This window comes from Sciurus carolinensis, chromosome 1 (genome assembly GCF_902686445.1).
Source record: "Sciurus carolinensis chromosome 1, mSciCar1.2, whole genome shotgun sequence".
NCBI lineage: Eukaryota > Metazoa > Chordata > Mammalia > Rodentia > Sciuridae > Sciurus > Sciurus carolinensis.
The window spans coordinates 154,454,128-154,475,393 of NC_062213.1; the positions used below are offsets into that span (position 1 = coordinate 154,454,128).

The 21,266-nt window shown below is 37.1% G+C and overlaps 1 protein-coding gene across 2 annotated transcripts in view; it reads left to right on the top strand.

Moving 5' to 3' along the window:
* Slc35d1 (solute carrier family 35 member D1) overlaps positions 1-21,266 on the top strand; it is a 48,442-nt gene that overhangs the window by 16,534 nt on the left and 10,642 nt on the right. The window contains exons 9-11 of one of the 2 annotated variants that reach the window (XM_047560862.1): positions 3,800-3,867; positions 4,974-5,052; positions 8,485-8,567. In XM_047560862.1, the coding sequence (XP_047416818.1) occupies positions 3,800-3,867; positions 4,974-5,052; positions 8,485-8,567 (230 nt within the window). The remainder of the gene's footprint in view (positions 1-3,799; positions 3,868-4,973; positions 5,053-8,484; positions 8,568-21,266) is intronic. The other variant, XM_047560870.1, reaches the window with a different exon arrangement.

Sequence of the window (21,266 nt, forward strand, 5' to 3'; positions counted from 1 at the left end):
GCACTTTGTTCAGTCCTCAGCACCACATAAAATAAATAAAATAAAGGCATTGTGTCCATTTACAGCTAAAAAATATTTTTAAAAAATCAAATGCTTAATTATAGAAACTGGTAAGTCTATATAACTTTTACCCTTTGATTGTGCGACACTCTTTTACTCCTGTGTGCTTTGACCTGTGGGATTACATTACACTACCAACACCTGTAGAGCTGGAGGCTTCATTCAAAACAGAAGGAAGCCTAAGAAAGCATCTTTGTATGCTCAGGCTGTAATCACAGCCGCCACTTAGCCAAGCTTGCAGATTGCAGAGCTTGTGGCAGAGTCCCCTTTAGTTCTGTGTCACACACAGAATGACCACGCAGGTCATTCTTTCACAGTGGTTCTTTATCAGAGTTTTCTCTAGAGGCAGAAGTTTTGTTTTGTTTAACCATTTTATTTTTCCTGATTAAAAAAGTACATGGTCATTATGCCTTCTATATCTCCTATGTTTAAGGAGAATAAGAAGCTTTGCCTGTTGGGGCTAGGGTGTTGCTTAATGATAGAGCACTTGCCTAACATGTGTATGACCCTGGGTTCAGTTCCCAGAACCTTAAAAAAAATTTTTTTCCTGCAAATCTACCACCAGAAGTTAATAGAGATAGTGGTAGAAGCTGAAGTAAATAATCTCTTCTTTTTATAAATTCTGTATACCTTTGAAGTATCTCATTTCATTCTCTCAGTTGTTCCTAACAGAAGGCAGAAGGAGCAGACTGTTTTCTACCTTTATAAAATAGACAGGGGCTAATAGAGGTTAAATGACTTTATTATGACCTCACAGAAAGTTAATGCAGAGTTAACAAGTAGAACTCCTACTTTTGACTCACCGATCTGATAATAGTAACCACATAGAGCCATTGGGTAGAAAAACTTGAGTTTGTTGTTTCCCAGTAGTATAGATAGAAGGACTGTAGGCTGTGGAGCTGAACAAGCTCTTACTAGCTGAATAATTTTGGAAAAGTTACTTAATATTTCTGAATCTGGCACATAAGAAACTCTTAATAAGCAGTAGCCTTCATTGCTTTTTAGATGCTGTCCTTATGGCAGATAGCAGAGAGAGTAGGCTCTTACAGTGAGAGGTTAGTTCATATTTAATCCTTCAGCTGTACCTTCAAATGAATGCAGCTGATTTTGTTGCTGTCAAAAATCTGTTCTTGTGGTAAAGTAGAGGAATGCAGCAGGATACTTATGCCATGGACTGGCTTTCTTGAGACATAGGCCAAATACATAGGGAAATGGGGAAAAGAAATCCTCCTGAGAATTATTTTTCTGTCTTTGAATCTTATGGCCATGAGGTTTATTTTAATAGCCTACAGAATAGTTACTATGTCCCCAAGGGGGTGCCTATGCAATACATATTTGGGGCATTTTTCTGAATAAAATTTAATATTCATTGTAGTGAGTTGTGGACTTGGAATGTGTAGACTTGAGTCTACACATAAACTTGAGTCTAGTACATTAACTGTATGACCTAAAGTTAGTCATTTGATGTCTTCTGGGGATAATATGACTTGGCTTTTTCATCTCACATGGTCATTATGGGAATCAAATGACATGATCTATGCAGAAGTACTCCACAAATATTAGGCAGTACTTTTTTATTGCTGTAGTTTGCTATTTCATTATGAGCAGACCTGATTAACCCTCTTTAGCATCGTGCTCCAAGGCCTGACTTAATACATATTAGAATTGTGCACTGGAAGCATAGGGGATATTTAAAGGAGGAAAGGAGCTCCTTTATGTATAGTATATAGAATATGTAGAGATTTATGTAAGGTCTTTGCTATGTAATTCTGATTATTTTTTACTCCTAGGTTACCCGCGTATGTGTGTGTGTACCACATTTATTTGATTAAAGATACCTTTTGATAATGTATAAAAAAAACTCAGTCATCAGAAGACTTTTAATTAAAATTTGGCAAAAGATTTGGATAGACCGTAAAAAAAATACTGATGTCAGATAAGCACATTAAAAGATACTCAACCTTGTTAGTCATTAGGGAAACACAAGTTAGAATTGTGAAATGCCACTTACCACTCATTAGAATAGCCTCTGGGAATTCTAAATATTGATAAGAATATATAGCAGTGAGAGCTCTCATGTAGAGCTGGTGAGAATATACAATTATGTAGCTATTTTGGAAAACAGTTTATAGTTTTTTATAAAATTAAGGATAAACTTAGCAAAAGAACTAGCAATCCAGTGTTCTAGGTATTCACCCAAGACAAATAATATTGTGTCAACAGACGTAATTGTAACTTTATTCATAGTAACATGATTGTGGGAACAACCCAAATAAAAGTTCATTGACTTTTAACTAAACAGATTGTGGTATATACATATGATGAAATACCAATTGATTATAAAAATGAGTGAATTCATGATAAAAACACAGCATGGATAAGTCTTAAAAGCATCATGCCACTTGAAAGAAGCAAGACATTAAAGAGTACATACTATGCAATTCCTTTACAGGAAATTGTTGAACACAAAACTGTAATAGCAAAAGTACATCACAGGTTGCCAGGGGCTGGAAATGGGGAGGCAGTTGACTGTAAAGGGGCAGGTAGGAACTGCCTTACATGATTGTAATAGTGATTACCTGATTATATGCTTGTCAATATTCATTGAATTGTATGCTAAAAAATGGTGAATTTTATATTTTATATATTACACTTCAACAAAAAAAGTACTACGAACAAACTGAGTGACTGTTGTTTCACAAACGCCGTGTTGGGAATATAATTAGATAAAGATGATGTGTCCACAGGGAGCTCATAGTCTGCAGATATGGTATAGAAAAGCTTACAGCTCAGATAGATAAGAGCTGTAGAGAGAAGCACTGAGGCCCAAAGGAAGTGCTTGATCAGAGAGGGCCCCACAAAGGAGTCTGGAGTTTTAATTTGTTGAGTGAATAGGAGTCAGTGTTGAGGGGAAGACATTCCAGGCAGAGGCAGGCAAATATGAAACTGCAAGTTATATTTTATAAACCACAAGGAGTCTGGTACTGCTGGAGCACTGCAGGCACAAGATTTATGGGAAAATGCTAAGAGTTGAAGCTAGACAGGTTGGCAGAGAGATTAAAATGTAGAATGTTTTCCACATTTGCTTATCAAAAGATCATATTGCAAAGGAAACTGTACTTGAGATGGAAACCTTCTTGGATGAGAAATGAGATGATTTGTGCACGCTTTCATTTCTCTTCATTCCTTTTGATGTCAAACAAACAAACAACAACAACAAAAAAAAAAAAAAAAAAAGAAAAAAGAAAAGGAAAAAGCACTGTGCAGTTAGAATTAACTGTTTTAAAACAATAATTCTCCCTGAGTAGACCTCAGGTACATTTGTTAATTCTGTACTTGAGTTTTCACACATTACAAGGAGGAAATGTGTTTTAATATTGGAGAAAACCTTTAACACTAGTACATTAACAGCCATCTGGGAGAATAGCTGAGTTTAGCCAGATGTGACTTGTGCCTTCAAGGAACTATCTACTTTGTACAAGTAGGGAAAAGTACAGAATCTCTCCACATTACATTTTGGAAAGTGGATATCTTCTGAAAATTTTTGTTGGTTTAGTTTCATATATTTGAAACTCTTGAACATCGCTCTCTTCTGGGAATGATGCAGGGAAATGCATGTGTGTGCGAGCACGTGCATGTACATGTTAACGATAGACACATAGAAGAATTTTCATTAATGAATGAATGAGCTCCTTTTGAGGGCCTGCTCTAAAATCTAATGCTTTCTTGTGTATTACAGGCGATGGAATTTGAAGGCTGGGCTGACACCCTCTTTCTTCTGCAGTTCACCCTCTCCTGTGTGATGGGGTGAGAATTTGGCATCTTATTAGCGGATAGTTTTCCTAGAATAGATTAGAGAAATTTGTTCAGAGGCCATCTACCTCATTTCTCAGTATCCTGTTTGTTCTCCTGAGTATGTCAGCTTAGGATAATCAGCTTCACACTCAGATGGTTTCATAGCACCTGGGAGGGTGCTCTTAGGGCTGCTGAATGGATCCTAGAGCCATGTTAGAAGGAGGGAGGAAAGAAACTGATATTTATTCATTGACCTACTCTATAATAAGCACAATTATATTTCAATATACATTATTTTATCTCTACATTGACTATTTGACATATGTTCTTCTTCCCTTATCTATGAGAAAGTAGGCTCAAAACTTAACTGTTTGCACAAGTAGGCAAGGCAGCATTTGAATTTGAAGCTGATTGACTTCTCTCTACCATGTTGCCTTCTGTCTAGAAGAGAAGATGTAGAAGGCAAAGGGCATCTGCAAACATGCCTCTTCTCACGTCTGTGTTTCTGTAATGTGTCTTTCCCTTAACCAGTCAGTTCAGACTTGGCACATAGTGAGCAAGTGCTTCAGAATATAGTGACATGCTGCTCAAGGACTAAGTCAGCTCAAAAGCCTCAGTGGAAACCTAGGAGTTCCAAGTGCTGCTGCTTAGTTGTTAAGGAAGCCTGTATCCGCTTTTAAAGCAGTTCCAATTTGCTTTTTTTAAAAATCCCTCTTACCTTCTTCCTGTCCATAGGTCCCATTGTCCTCATGGAAGGTACACAACTGAGCTAGAGTCATGAACCCTTTAAGTTTTCTGCCTGGCTTAGGTGAGATAGTAGGAAGCATGATTGCTAAAGAGTACTCATCATTATAAGTGATTGTTTCATGATTTTGTTCAGGGGATCAGGGAAAAACACCTGGTCAGGAAATGGACATGTGTTTCTCTTTAGAAATCTTAAAAAATATGGAGCTGCAATGTAGCACCAGTGAGGTGAAGAGAGCTCACAGTTGCTCAGTGAGTTAGCATGACTAGAATGAGTTAGCATGGCTGACACTGGCTGTTTCTCTTGGCCAGCGATTATTTTAAAGTAAGCACTGGGTCTTCATTATGACATACATTTTCCTTCTTCATCTTAGGTTTATCTTGATGTATGCCACAGTGCTCTGCACTCAGTATAATTCTGCCCTTACAACTACAATAGTTGGCTGTATTAAGGTAAGTTGAAAAAAAATACTGGTATCTTTTTGGTATGTGTTTTTTTTTTAATATTGGTCCTCTAAAATAATAATCTGGTTGTTGTCTTAAGTCCCATAATCCTTATTTTCTGTTCTGTCTTAATAGTTTTGACAGATTGTGTTGCATTTCTAACAGTTTTTAAGAACTCAGGGAGGGCCTTTTCTACTTAACTGGCAACTTAGCTCTGAGGAGTGTGGGAAAAGGAAAATGTATTATCTTAGAGTAGAGGAAGAAAGAGAATTAGGCCTATTTGTGACAGGACAGATGAATAGCTTAGTAGTGATAGGCCCACCCCTTTAACCCCAGGGAGAACCATTCTGTCTCACTGTGTTGTGGCTGTTCGGTGTGAAGAGGTGCTGGCCAAAAGCTAATCAGGGGTGCTTTTCATATGCCTGAGCCAAACCTTATATGACCCACTTTTAAAAATCGTGTCTGACATTTTCAGTGATGTTACTGCCTCCTGAACTGTTTTATTTGAGGGAGATTCATTTGTCTTCAGCCAAGAGAGCCAAGTTGACTTGAATATTGAGCTAACGTTCATTGAAGCCTGAGGCCTCTTTCATCTGACTTTGTGATTCTAGCTCTTTAAAATCAAAGAGGCCATGGCATGTCTGAATTAGCCAAGTGAGTTTGCTTTCTAAAGAAGATAAGACAGAGAGGTGGGTCCATGATCACTTGGGAAGAAGAGGATGGTTACTCTGGTGACTTGCTTCCTTTCTTTTGTTTTTTTTTGGGGGGGGGCAGAGTACCAAAGATTGAACTCAGGGCCACTCGCCCACTGAGCACATCCCCAGCCCTGTTTTGTATTTTATTCAGAGACAGGGTCTCACTGATTAATTAGCCCCTCACTTTTTCTGAAGCTGGCTTTGAACTCACGATCCTCCTGCCTCAGCCTCCTGAGCCACTGGTTTTATAGGCATGTACCACCATGCCCGGTTTGGTGGCTTCCATTCTGATGCTTCAGTAGTCAACAGTGGGGGTAACATTTTTGTTGACTAGTAAGTAAAACATGCCCCCAGTGGAATGGGGCCTGTCACTGGTATTCTGCACCCCTAGTGGAGTGGGGCCTGCCAGATCTCCGGTTAGAAACCAGATTGGGTTATAATTTCCAAAAGTCTGTAGCTTCAGATCATGAAATTGGAGTGTCTGACTTGAATAGAATTCTAAATTAAGCTATAACAAGTCAATTGTGTGAATTCTCCCAGAAAGCTGAAGACAAGAGATTGGGCTGAGTGAGATAGTTTTAGCCCCTCAAAATAGCTCTGCTGTGTTTTAGTTTTTCACAGTAAATGCTTCAAGAGCAAATTGGATGCTTGTGTCTTTAGAATAAGAGCAGTTAGAACATAGGAGATAAGGCATTTGGTACAATGTTTTAGCTAAGGAGAAGGATGGTGCAGGAAAGCCTATGTTTGATTTAAATAATTAAACCAAGTTCATTGGAATTTCTTAGTGTACTTTACTATGATCAGCATGGGATACAAACACAGTGATACTTAATGTGAAGTTCATACTTTTCTTTTGAAACACTTAGTAGTACAATAACCCGAGGACTTACTCAGTCCCAAGGGAGTAGTTTTATTTCAGACCTTTGAGGAAGGGAAAAAACTGGATTGCCTGATTAATTGCTTTTGCTCCTCACTGCTGCATGGTCTCACTGTTGAAGGAAAGCTAACAGATGGGAGTCCACCAAAGCTCTTGCTAGTCACAGTCTCACAGGCCACAGTGATGCTTCTTTCATTAACCTTTCCTTATCCTTTCTTTTACTAGCTTTTCCACTCAGCCATTGTTCTCTCAGGAGGCTTTAAGCTTCTTTCTATGCTTGAGGATCTCAACCTCACAAACCCTTCTGTCAAATTCCTCATTTCTCTTTTTTGAGGTGTGGTAGGAAAATTTCTTATTTCTGGTTTAAAATGGAATCCCTAGGGCTATCCCAGATAGACCAAATCACCATCTGTAGAGTATAACCTGGAAATCTTGATTTTTAACAAGGTTTCCAGGTAATTCTCAGACACATTTAGTCTTAGTTTTGAGCTAACAGTATACTCTTCTATGCTTCCTGGTACATTCCCTCTGGGGAGGTTGGTGTCCTCCTGATAGCAAATGTTGCTTAAGATATCCTACAACTTTTCTGATTTTGAGCAGCAAGGTTGTGTTCTCTGTGTCCCCCTTTCTGCAGTTCCCTGGGCAGTTAATGCAAATTAATCTACTTTCTCCCTGGATCTCTGTATTCCAAGAGAGGTCCTATTATTTACTTTTCCAGCATACCTCTTGGCCTTGTTTACTGTTGCAAGATACATATTTTTTTCTCCTTCAGTGAGATATCTGCTCTAGGGCTGGGGCTGTACCTCAGTGGCAGTTTGCTTGCCTAGCCCACATGAGGGACTGGATTCTATCCTTAGCACCACATAAAAATAAACAAAAAAAGACATGGTGTCCATCTACAACTACAAAAAAATAAAAATTAAAATTAAAATCTTCTCTAAGGTAACTTGCTGTCACTAGGAAGAAGGTGGTATAATTTTGAATGCTCAAAATCATATCTTAGATCTAGAAGAAGCTGGTGTAATTTTGAATGCTCTCTTAAAGGGCACTTATATGAAAATTACTTTGGAGTTTGTTTTGTTTTTGTTTTTTCAGTGCCGAGGATTGCAACAAGGGCCTTAGCTAGGCAAGCACTCTACCACTAAACTACATCCCAGTCCTGGCCTTTAGGCCTGATCCAGGACCGTTGTAACATTTACAGTTTATGGCAGTTTTAATAGCAGAGAGGGAGACAGTGACTTGTGAATATAAAAGAAGGGCTATTTGGAAGGAATTGAATGATAGTTTAAACTTTGGAAAGTTATTTTTGTGCTTTTTTAATCTGAGGATAATTACAGGGAGCTAAATGTTTATACCTAGGAATGTCAGAAGTAATTTTAGGTATAATACTTAAAATGACTTCCCATGTGTTATTGAATTTACCGAGGAAAATTCCTCTAATAATAGTCTTAATATTGGCAAAGTTCCCATCATCCCAGTTTTTCTTTCTAAAAGAGGAAAGATGTTTGCATATAAGCATTCTTTCATTCTTTATTCTTCCCTCATAAGTCAATAATTATGCCCATCACAATAAAAAGCCATCTGTCAGCCATACCACAAGGCAGGCAAAGTTTGATAATCTTGTTAGCATTCTACAAGCATTTACTTCTGGAGAAGTAATTTGGAAACAGGCTAACGTCATTGACTCTTTACTAGTGACCTTGTTCACACTATACTCAGTTTAGGGTTGATGGATTTTCATTGTTACTATTTATTTGTTTTTGTATTTTAAGAATAGATACTTGGGTCACAGCATGGATGATGTTTATATGTACATATAAAAAACTTGGTTAAACCTATGTAACAATATATCACCATTTTTATTTTTAGAATATATTAATAACTTATATTGGAATGGTCTTTGGTGGAGATTATATTTTCACGTGGACAAATTTCATTGGCTTAAATATCAGGTAAGTAAAAATGTTTAAATATAAGCTCATTGGCAAATAGGGTTTAGATATTCAGAGTAGTGTCACAGTAAGCTTGTGTTATTTAATGGCAAATTTACTTGTTAAATAATATGTATGGAATGCCTACAGAGTGCGAGATATTTAACGTCTCTACATAATGTTTTTTAAGAAAAAGGGAGAAAATAATAACATATTCTATGCATAGTATTTTGGAAGTTAGTCTTTTCTGGATGGTAAACTCCCTTTACCTAGCTTTCAAAGGACAATTGTTTAATTATACTAGCTGACAGTGAAGCATTCTCAAGAAATTCAGAGCTAAAGAATACCCCAGCTCTATTACAATTTGATTTGTGTATATCACTAACTTTCTTTAGACCTTACTTAATCTTTATCTGTTTAGGGGCTGACTGGTATGTATGGAAGATCAGTTTTAGTTTTGGCAATTCAAATTTCATGGTTTTAAATATTAGTTACATGCCTAAAAATTAATACATTTATATTTGAGATAGATCTCTGTCCTAAAGTTAAATTTGTGTGTTTAACAGCCTACTTGACATCTCTAGCTGAAATGTCCAAAACTCATTTTATTTCCTCTGCCTCTCCTCCACTCACTGTCTTTATTGTCTTGGTTGTTGGAGACTCCATCCTAAAGCTTTGGAGTTATCCTTGACCTTCCTATCTTGTATCCAATATCCAGCATGTTAGCAAATTTTGTGGGCTTTACCTTCAGAAAATTCAGCAAAGGATCACTTCTCACCTTCTGCATTGCCATCATCATTTAAGCCTCCAGCATCTCTTGTCTAGATTATTGCCATAGTGTTAAATACTTGTTTGCCTGGTTTGACTCATGGACTTCCCTCTGAGACCCAGTCAGTTCTCAACGGAGTAGTCAGTGTAGGCTTGTAAAGGTTAAATTAGATCATTCTTTTAACTCCCCCAATAACTACCTTAGCTTTCCAAGTCCCAGAGTCCTTATAAGATCCTGTAGGACCTCTTAACCTCTCCACCTTGAGCTCTTACCTTCTGTTCTCCCTTATTCCACTTCATCCACGTGAACCTCCTTGCTATTCTCTACCCAGAAACATTTCCTTTTTCCTTTTACTAAATATATTTCCATACCCAGAACCTTTTATTTTCTCTTTCCTATTTGTTGACCCCTTTTTGTTCACATTCTGAAACAACTCTTATGAAATTTCTGAATTTAGATAAATTGCTCTATTTTAATAAGATTAAATATTTTGTTGTTTATAGTACTCTAATTGAAACACAGTTGAAACTTTTGGGACCCTTTGTATATAGAATTGCACTTGTTAGGACATAACTCTTAGTAACCTTGTTTTTAGGTTAGTGATGACACAAAGCAAGTTTAAACCCTTTTATTTACCAACCTATGAAAACACCAATAATGTTTAAGTATGATACCCCATGTAATTTAAGGAGTTAAGAGTACTTGATGTTATTTAACAATTAGCATTTTAACTTTGTAAATTAATCAGATGTCTTTACAAACACATTTGAGTAATCCCATACATGTTAACTCTAATTCACTTATTCTGTAAAAACCAAGAAATCAGATAAGTGTCCTGAACAGTATTTGCTGTCTCTTTCCTGTTGAAGAAAAGTCCTAGAAACAATTGATATTAGACATTTTATTAACATCAATATTTTATTAGCTTGACCACCTAGAGACTTGCGAGTTATTTTCAAAGACATTTTACTTTCATTAGTTTACCCAATTTGAATTGAACCTTTAAATCATGTGAATTAAAAGTATTTGGATCCATTTTTAAATTTTAATTTTAGGAGCGCTCAGTTTTGATACAGACAAAACATGACACCAGACAGCACGACATACAAATAACACAAAATCAAAGGCCTTGTAACTTTACAGGTGAATCTCCATTGCAGTGTAACAGATGTTCAAGAACTCTAGTTGAGTAAAAAATAGAACTGATCAAAAAAATCATGAGCTCAAAAAAATATAGAATTAAAAAGAACAAGAGTCCTGGAAAAATGATACGGCCGTTAATTACTTTAGTAAGGCACCATAAAATTTACTTTTGCTGGAGTTTAGGTAAGGCTCTTTTTTACCTTTTTTTTCCTTGGGTTTGAGACCGGTCTCCTACTGAGCCTTTAGGCTTCCTATTTACATTTCAATGTAAGCCTTGACTGAGATCTGGAAGGATCTAACAGGTTTTAATAGAAACCTTGTGCCTAAGGCACTTTAGCCATCTCATCAGGACAGGTTGGATGTCAAAGAAAATTATGAGACCTTATTTTCCATTTCTTTTGAGAATGAAGCTACTTTGCTAAGTTCCTCACTGAGATATGCCATTGGTTATTGAGCTGCCTATGACTGCTTATCCAGGATTTATTTTCCCCTTTGTGACAAACAGGTTAAATCTTGCTTCATAGGTAAGCTGAGGACAGGAGCTTGAAGTAAGGCCCCTTCCTGGGGCAGAATATTGTCCTATGGTGGCTATTTCCTGTAGTATTGAACCTGTTGATGATGTAATTAAGCTTTATTTTTTGAGATCTTTTAATTCCTATTAGCTAAGAAGTTTAGGAGTTCTGCAATGGCCTTTTGATATTCCTCCTGAGTGGAGGCACATAAAAGATGTACTTTACTTACTGGAGAACAATCACAGAATGTTTTATCTCTGAATTTTGTTAAGTCCTTAGCTAAGGTTTGTCCAGAACGGGTGAGGACCATTTAAATCCTGAGGCAATACTGTCTAGGTTAGTTGAGATACAGTATCTGGTTCCTCAAAGGCAAACAGAAATTGCCATTCAGAGTCTAGCATAAACAGGAAAAGCCATCTTTTAAATCTAACTTAGTATACAAAGCAGCAGTTGGAATCCAAGATAAAAGTGTATGGATTAAGAACTACAGGATGGGGGAAATTACTGCTTCATTATTCTAAGGTCTTGGACTAGACAGTTTGCTTTTTAACTCCTAAAATGGGTGAATTGCATGGGCTATTGCAAGGCATTAAAAGTATCTATATCAGTTTGAATGATCTTTAATAAGTCCTTTTTCTTGCCTATATGTTCCCTTTTCTTTCTTTTTGATGTCTATTAAAAACAGAAGATGCAAGCTGGAGAAGATCATCTGAGGATTGATCAGGGCCACGTGCCAATTTTGTAATTTCCTCTAAATATTTGGGGCTGACTAAATGATAAATTTATACCTTAAAAGTAGGTGACCCTTTATGGATTCAGGATTCAGAATGGTGTGCTTTCTTATTGCTTTTCTAAGTCTCTCCATGAAAATAGCAGGACTTTCCTGAAGGCTGCATAATAGTTTTTTTTAGGCATCCTACTCATTATTCAAATCCCAGTTAGGATGGTTTCTGGGAACTGCCTGTGCTCTAGATGGTTAATAGCATAATTTTCCAGGTGAAGTCAAATACCTGGCATAAGTTTTGAAACATCTCAATATTTATTAGGATCCTCCAAAAGCCTCCTTAAATTTATTTTTGTCTGTCTTAAGTTGGGAAGGTCCCCTCGATTTTCCTCCCTTAGTGGGCGATTCCTCAAGGCTTTCACCTCTCATGGTAGAAATTATTGCTGTCAAGCATGGTAACATATGAAAGGCACTTTTCTTGATCATTTGCAATTTAGCAGTATGCAGGCTAGTGGTGAACCTGGCAATACTGTTGAGAGAGAAGCTCCCTTCTGAGTTAGAAGTATTAGGGACGTCTCCCTAACTGAGCTTCCTTATGGTCCAGAAAAACCCGTCTCTCACTACCTGGCTTTGCCAAAGTTATTTCTGGCCTTCTTCGGCAAAGTGCTAGGGTCCTAGTTTGCCTGTGCTAGAGACCCTGGGAGGATTCAGACTTAAGGGCATTACTGCTTTCCTCCTGCCATTATAAACTCCTAATTATGAAAAATGATGACAAAAGTAAAAAGTGTGCCTTTTGCCTATCTTTTTGCCCTGTAGACTAAAGGAATCTCTGGAGGGTGGGGGGACATCTATTGGTTGTTAGGCGTATAACACCCTTTGCTTGGAGGGTCTCACGGGAGGGGTTTTTAAATGCCTCCCTCTTGCAGCTTAAAGAGAACACAGTGAGCACATTTAAGCACAGGAACAGTAATGGGAGACTCTAGTGTTTAGACTAGTGAAGGCTAACTATGCGAACAAAGGGAACCTGGGCATTTTCATACTAATCATCCCAGGCCTTAATCCTACAGCTTGAATTCCTAATGTCTGACTGGCAAGGGAAGGGGAGCATCCAGGAGGGAGTGGATGTGCGGGAGTGTTGTGCACTGTATGGCCCATATGGAGGCAAAGGTGATTGGCGCTTTTCCTCAGTGCCATTGTCTACTGATCACCCTGGATACCCTTCAGGGCTGTCGGGAGGGGGAGTCTGGAGAAGGAACCTTTGGGGTCCACCCGAGAGTAGCCCAGGCCGAGAACCCCGCAGTTGCTCCAACCCTTCCTCCACCTCCACGCATCCTGGGCAGATCAGGACTAGGGACACTGTGTACTTGCGGCAATTGCGCTCCGGGCCTGGACAGAAAAGTAGGAAACGGCTTCAGCACAGTCCAACATGCCTACAGAGCAGGTGATTGGAACTTGCCTGGGCCGGGAAACCTCTCACCCGAGTCTTAAGAATGGCGGCTGCACTAACTGCATTTAAGTAGCCGACGGGTGCCCATTTTGCCCTCCAAAAATAAAGAGACAGGAAGATGCACCTCAAACAGATGTGGGGTGCGTGGAGAGAGAAGCTTACTTACCTTGGCGTAAATCTTGGTGGGACCTCCAAATCTGATACCACCGTTTACCGGTGACGAGTTCTGTTCCTTCTAATGTTGAAGATTGAACACTAGAGAAGCACGCCAAGGCAAGCATATTAAGCAGGTTTATTTAAAGGGAATAATACAGACTTCTCCCAGGGAGAAGGGGGCCATGGCTGATGTTCTAAAAGTCCCCAGAAGTGAGTGCACCCTACATCTTTTATAGGTTAAAGTCTCTTTTGTTCTCCAGTTCTCTCCCCCCTTATCTCTCTCCTTCCTGCCTACATGACTAGGCCTGGTTTTGCATTACTGAGAAACCATGGGCAGGGGGAGGGCCAAGGTGATTCAGGCAGGTAAGGGCCCAGGGGGCATTAATTAGCAGCTCCTTGCTTGCAGTCCTTGATAAAGGCAGGTAAATTTGGTAATCAATGGGCTCCGGAGATCCTTGACATTCCATTCTTCCAGGGGCAGTCTCCAACTTCCAGAGGCAGATGGCTTCATGGCTTCATTTCCTCGAATTGACCCGATTTCCTATTTCTACACTAACTACCTGTCCTTAATTCTGGCTTCAGCTATTCTCTAGGATGTTGGGCATGCTCCTTCTTTATGGCTGTTGGACTGTATTTTTCCTCTGCCTGGAACATTTGCATGCCTAACTTCTTTACATCTGTAAATTTTTGCCCAAATGTTACCTTCTTGAGTAAATCTACACTGACCACCTTATTTTAAAGTACAACCTTCTCTCTCAATTTTGGCACTCTTAAAATCCTCTTATCCTGCCTCTTCTAGTTATCTTTTCCAGAGCTCTCAATCACCATCTAATATCCTGTATAATTTGCTAATTTGAATTTACTATTTCTATCTCTCCTGCTAGAATGTAAGTTCCATGAGGACAGAAATCTTTGCCTGTATTGTTTCCTGATGTTTTTCAAGCTGCTAGATGAGTCCTAATAGTTGCTTAATGAATAATTGCTATCTGAATTCTATGTGGATTGGTGCAGAAGCACTTGGGAACTGTAGAGCTCTCTACTGGTATACCGTAGTGTCTTTTTAACTTGCAGCAAATTGTATAACTTCTCTCACCTTTTATTTCTTCCAGTGTAAACCAATGATAATAACTATTCTACCTTCCTAAAGAATCAGTATGAAAATTAATACTGATATTACTGATTGGTTAATAATTAATTTTGGCCTTTTCCTGACATTTATTTGCCACTATTGTTGTTTGCCTTTTAGAGGAAAAATCATTTATTTGAAGGCTCAGGGGTTGGTAGGAAGATTGGTATAATATATAGATAACTAAACACTGAATAATACAGGAGGTTGAGTATGAGACCTTGTTTGGAGTTGCACTTGATGCTTACCTTCTTTGTGACTTTGAGCAAGTTGTTTATCCCTTCTGAGTTTGTTTTCTTATGTGTAGGTGATGAAAATAACTATTTCTTTAGAGCTATTAGAGTGAAACAATGATAAATGTAAAGTACTTATTCACTCCTTTATATATATATAAAATATGAATATATATATATATATTCATATATATATTCATATATATTCATATATATATATTCATATATATTCATATATATATATATATTCATATTTCAAGAGTATTTATGAAGAAGGGTCAGGATGGAGTAATATGGTGAATCTATTGTGACTGAATGTGCCCTAAAATTCATTCATTTAAAAAAAAATCTGGATTAAAGGATCATGTGACACAAATATAGACCTAACTCAGGGATGAGTTGGTTTTCTTTTTGTCCTCCTTGACAGAAATGACATAATGACCAAAATGAAGTAAGAACTTCTGTTTCATATCTCTGCCACTCAGATCCCTTTTAAGATAGAAAGGTTAGGTATTTAGAACTAATAAATGAATTCAGTAAAGTTGCATGGTATAAGATCAACATGCAACAAGCTGTTGCATTTCTATATATTAAACTACCTGAAAAAGAAATTAAGAAAATGATTCCTCTTAAAATAGCATCAACAAGATTAAAATACTTATGAATAAACTTAACCAAGAATGTGAAAGACTTAACACTTTGAAAACAAAGACCTCCCCAATGCTGCCCAAATGGAAAGATATCCTATAGTCTTGCTTCAAGACTAATATTGTTAAAATGCCCATGCTACTACTCAAAGCAATGTACAGATTTAAGTACTATTCCCATCAAATCCAAATGGCATTTCTTATAGAATAGAAAAAAAATCTAAAATTCATACAGAATAACAAAAGACCCAGACAGCCAAAACAATCTTTAGAAAGAACAAGATAAAGGTAACACATTTCCTGATTTCAGAATTTATTACAAAGTTGCAGTAATTTAAAAAATATAGTGCTGGCATAAAGCCTTTTGGGCCAAGGGAACAAAACAGAACCCAGAAACAAACCCACATATTTGTGGTCAATTGATTTTTGACCAAGATGCCAAGAGCATACAAACAGTGGGGAGAGATAATGTTTTCAACAAATGTTGTTGGGAAAATTGAATATCCAGATGCAAAACAATGAAATCACAGTCTTTTATCTTTCACCATACACAGAAAAACCCCTAAGAGAATAGGGACAATGCTTCATGAAGTCAGTCTTGAATTCATGGATCTGGCATTAAAATCACAGGCAAAAATAGACAAACAGGACTACATCAAACTAAAAAGTTTTGGCACAGCAAAGGAAATAGCTGATTAGTAAAGCAACCCTCAGAATGGGACAAAAGACTTAGCAAACCATGTAGCTGATAAAAAGTTAATTTCCAGAGTACACAGGGAACTCACATAACTCAATTGCAAAAATAAGTAACCTGATTAAAAATTGGGCAAAGACCTGAATAGACATTCTTCAAAGAAAACATACAACTGATTAACAGGTATAGGAAAAAGTGCTCAGTATCACTAATTATCAGAGAAACATAGATCAAAACCACTGTGAGATACCATTTCAAACCTGTTAGGATGGCTACTATTGGATTATGTAGAGGGAAATGAAGGGTGGGGAGGGGGGCGGGGAGAATGAAAGATAATAGAATGAGACAAAAATCATTATCCTGTGTACATGTATGATTACACAAACGGTGTGACTGTACTTCATGTACAACCAGAGAAATGAAAGTTGTACCCCATTTGTTACAATGAATCAAAAATAATTATTTAAAAAAACTCAAAAGACTAGTGTTAGCAGTGCTATGGAGAAATTGGAATCCACAGAATATGAGTGGAAATGTAAAGTACTGTGGTGGAAATGTGCAGTTGCCATGGAAAACAGTATGGAGTTTCCTCAAAACATTAAAAGTAGAAATGCCATGTGACCTAGCACTTCCACTCCTGGGCATACATCCAAAAGAATTAAAATCAGGATCTCCAAGAGAAATCTGCTCTCTCATGTTCATTTCACCATTATTCACAGTAACTAAGATATGGAAGCAACCCAAATTTTCATTGAGACATAGATTTAAAAAATGTGAAATGAAATAGCGTTCAGCCTTAAACCAAGCAAATGCTATCATTTTCATTATCATGGATGGACCCAAAAGACATTATGCACAGTGAAATAACTCAGTAAGGAAGAACAAATAATGCATGATTACACTTAATTGAAGTATCTAAAACAGTCAAACTTATAGAAACAGAAAATAGGTTGATGGTTGTCAGGGAATGGGAAGAGGGAGAATGAGGAGGAAATTTTCAATGGGTATGAAGTTACAGTTACACAAGATGGATAGATAAATCATAGATATGTGTTGACAATGTAGCACCTATAGTTAATAACGTAGTGTTGGGCACTTAAAATTTTGTTAAGAGGGAAGATCTCATGTTCAGTATTCTTACTCCAAAGAAAATAAAAAGGCAAAGGGATACAGGACACTTTTAGAACTGATGGAGATGTTCACTACCTTGATTTTGGATGATAGTATCAGAGGTGTGTGGATAGGTCCAAACTCATCAATTTGTATACATTAAATATATGTAGGTTTTTATATATCAAACATACCTCAGTAAAGCTACAAAGTAAATAAATGAAAGATATGTAGACTTACTTATCACTCACATCTCAATAAAACTATTAGATAAATAAATAATAAAGATAAAAAGAAAAGTTAGGCTATCTTTTTTCCCATTTCAGGCTGTTTAAAGAAAACTTCCTAGGTACCTGAATATGTTGGAATTTTACAATATGAATCTTTTAATATGTATCAAAAAGAACATCTTGAAAATTCTTATAGTGGAATTTTTGTGTCAGGTAGTTCTGGTTAATTATATAATTCTGGTTAATTGTATAGTCTTGGTTCAAGTGTTTTAAGTAGTACCATTTTGCTAGTCAGGGTGTCTGACAATGATGTTAATGGTATTCTTAACATTTTTAGTAATTTGTAATTGTTTTCACATTTTAATAAATTTTAAATTCCAGAACTATCTTTAATCTCCATTTTATTACAAATCCAGGGAGAATAAGTGGTAGTACGCTTTATTCAGCCAGTGGACACTCAAATTATTTGCACAGTTGGGATTTAAATCCAAGTATCCTGGCTCCTACTTAAATATTTCCATTATAGTGTGTTTGTTAGCTTTTGGCAAAGAAAGTATATTGTCTAATTTTTCCCCACTGTTTCTCTTTAAAATGAAAATTATGACTTCATTGCTTACCTTTCTTTTGTTTTTTTTTCCACTAGTCAGTAAGCAGACTCAGAGGTTGAAGACATTAAAAAAAAAAAACCGTATGTAATGTAAAAACCAAACTTAATAGGCACACTGGGGGCACAGACCCTGTCCCAAAATAAAAAATAGAAAGGGCTATGAATGTGGTTTAGTTGTTAAATGCCCCTGGGTTCAATCTTCAGTTCCAAAAGCAAATAAACAAATCCCATAGTTATAGGAGCTCCTTATTAGATTTCACTTAGTTTGAAAATGTCAGTTAATCCTCGACAGATGGTACTTTGAAGAAAATCACTAATAGAACTGTGTTTTTAAAATAACCTGTGATTAAACCTGGACATGTCTTGCTGCCCTGCCTCCTTTTGTTTACTGTTTTAAGAAAAGTCTGAAGAGCCCTCTGTGGTATGATTCACGTGCGGAAGGCAGGATGCTTGCATAGTATCTTTTCAGGCTTAATCTGTGATTCTGTGATTTAGGGAGGGGTTTTTTGTTGTCCTTGTTGTTTGTTTGTTTGTTTGTTTTCCCCCTGGTTTGAGCTATATTGAGAGCCTATCTCCAACTCCGGTGAAGACCTTTTTCCAAGTGACTGAATTTTGAGAGCTCTGCCAAGCCAAAAAAAGCAGCAGAGAGGGTGGGGATGAACAGAGTGAAAATGGAACATGCTCCTGTACTTCCATCCAGGTCTGGGCCACAGCATGTGACTCAGGCTTGAATAGCGATGCCTTTCCAGAGAACATCATCATCCTCACAGCTGCCTAGCCTAGCATTCTTAGACTTTCTGGAACTCACCTTTTCCTATGACTCTTTTTCTGCCATTAAAAAATTAATGTGTGATTAAATACAGTAAAAGTACTGAGTTTTGGCAAATACATACAGACCTGTAATCACTACCACCACTACCACAATCAAGAAACTGAACAATTCTGTTACCCTCTAAAATCTCCTCTTGCCCTTTTTCATATAGCCTCTCCTGCTCCCCTCAGACCCCAGTGAAGATCTGTTTTCTGTCTGTATAGTTTCTAGAATGTTACATAAATGATATGCATATAGCTTTTGAGTAGGGCTCTTTTGCTAGCCTACTGCCCATGAGTTTCCATCTGTGTTTTTGCATGTGTCATTTTTATTGCTGAGTACTGCTCTATTGAGTAGAAATACCACAGTTTATCCTTCTACCATTTGAAAGATATAGGCTGTTTGCATTTTTTAGCTATTATTTGTTAGTTGCTATAAATATTTACTTGTAAGTGTATGTACATAACTTTTCATTTTAATGGGATAAATGCTTAGGACTGAAATTCCTGGGTGGTATGGCAAATATATTTAACTTTATAAGAAATTTCCAAACTCTTTTCCAGAGTGGCAGGACCATTTTGCATAGCCACCAGCAATGCATGAGACTTCCAGTTACTCCACGTCTTGACTTTTGGGATTGCTGGTGTTTTGTTTTTTAATTTTAACCATTCTAATTGGTCTGTAAGGATATCCCATTATGATTTTAATTATTTCCCTAAGAATTGATGATGTTGAGTATCATTTCATGTGCTCATTTACCATTTGTATATATTTCTTGGTTAAATGATATTTCGCCTCTTTTCAAAATTTGGTTTATTTTCTTATTAAGTTTTTAGAGGTCTATGTATATTGTGTATACAATATACACAAATATATGATTTGCAAATATTGTTTCCCAATTTGGGACTTTTCATTAGCAAAATTACAGAATTTAGATAAAGTCCCAATTTATCAATGACCCTGTGAGATAGGTACTATGACTTCCATTTCACAGAGAAATTAAGAAACTTACCCCATATTACCCAGCTGCTAAGAAATTTGTCCGTGATTTGTTTTCTGAGTGTTTGTTCTTAACCCCAGTATTATTTAGTAAATGATGAGTAGATAAATGAATTAATTTTATTTTCATATCCCTTCATAATGTGCACTACACTAGTTATGTGCTCTTAAACCAGATACCTTTTGTGTAACAAAAGCTGTTTTACTGTCTCCACAGTCTCTGGATGGGACACGGTATAGCTCACAGTCCAGCTATAGAGTTGCTTCCCAGGACTTTGGTCTAACTACTTCTGAGCCCCTGAGTTTAGTGTTCTCATTTTGGATTCTTTTGCCTGCTTCCTTAGAAGTCTGTGTGGCTTCTTAGTGCCAAGCTGCTTTTCTTCCTGAATAATTCCATTGTTATAGACTGTTCTGGTTCCAGCCTTCTCGTGAAGAGCTTCTCTATAAGCTCTTCTTTCCTTAATGACTTGCTCATTTGGAAATAGAAAAGGACTTGTTTTGTATCATCAGTTAGTTGCTACTGATGTAACACTTATTTCCTAGTTCTACCACTCAGCTTTTTTGAGTGAGTCCCCAGAATATTCTGAGGGAGGTGTGTTAGGTGGTCAGGAGGTCTGAGGTTCTTTTACAAGACTCAGGAATTAGATGGAACTTTGTCTAGATGTGGAAAATACATAAAATGTATTCTTGTAGTTTGGATGGGATTCCTTCACCCATATTTATGGGTTTTTAAGAGGAAGAAAGAAAAAAGAACACAGAAGCATGGAAGAAAATAATGGAAATACTTTAGTCTCAAGTATCAAAAATGTCAAGAGAGCAAAAAAGGAACTGTTCCTAAAAGTATAAGAAAACTTCTTCTGAAACACCCCAAACAGTAGGAATTGGTAGAAAACAAGTATTCAGGCTTATCTTCTCTCTTTTTTTTTAATTTTTGCCCCCCTCCCACCCCCCATTATGTGTCATCATCCGCTTATCATCGAGATCATTCGTCCTTTGGTTTTTTGAGATTGGCTTATCTCACTTAGCATGATATTCTCCAATTTCATCCATTTGCCTGCAAATGCCATAATTTTACTATTCTTTATAGCTGAGTAATATTCCATTGTATATATATATACCACAGTTTCTTTATCCATTCATCAATTGAAGGACATCTAGGTTGGTTCCACAATCTGGCTATTGTGAATTGAGCAGCTATGAACATTGATGTGGCTGTGTCTTCTTTTTTTCCTTGACTTTTCTGTAGTACAATCTTCCACAAACTTATTTATATACATGGGACCTTATTAGAGTTCTGATCTGAAAGAGAGCATTTGCCTGATTCATACCAGTTAATAAAGAAAATAATATCTTTGTCAAGGGCTGTGAGTGCCACAAACATCACAACAGCATTTAGAAATTGACTTTTAAGAAATTTACTCCTGGGCAAACTCCAAAAACTCCTAGGCAGATGAAATGGTTCATATTCTGGCCAGACTTCTGTGATGAAAGCATTTCTATTTTTGAAGTCTG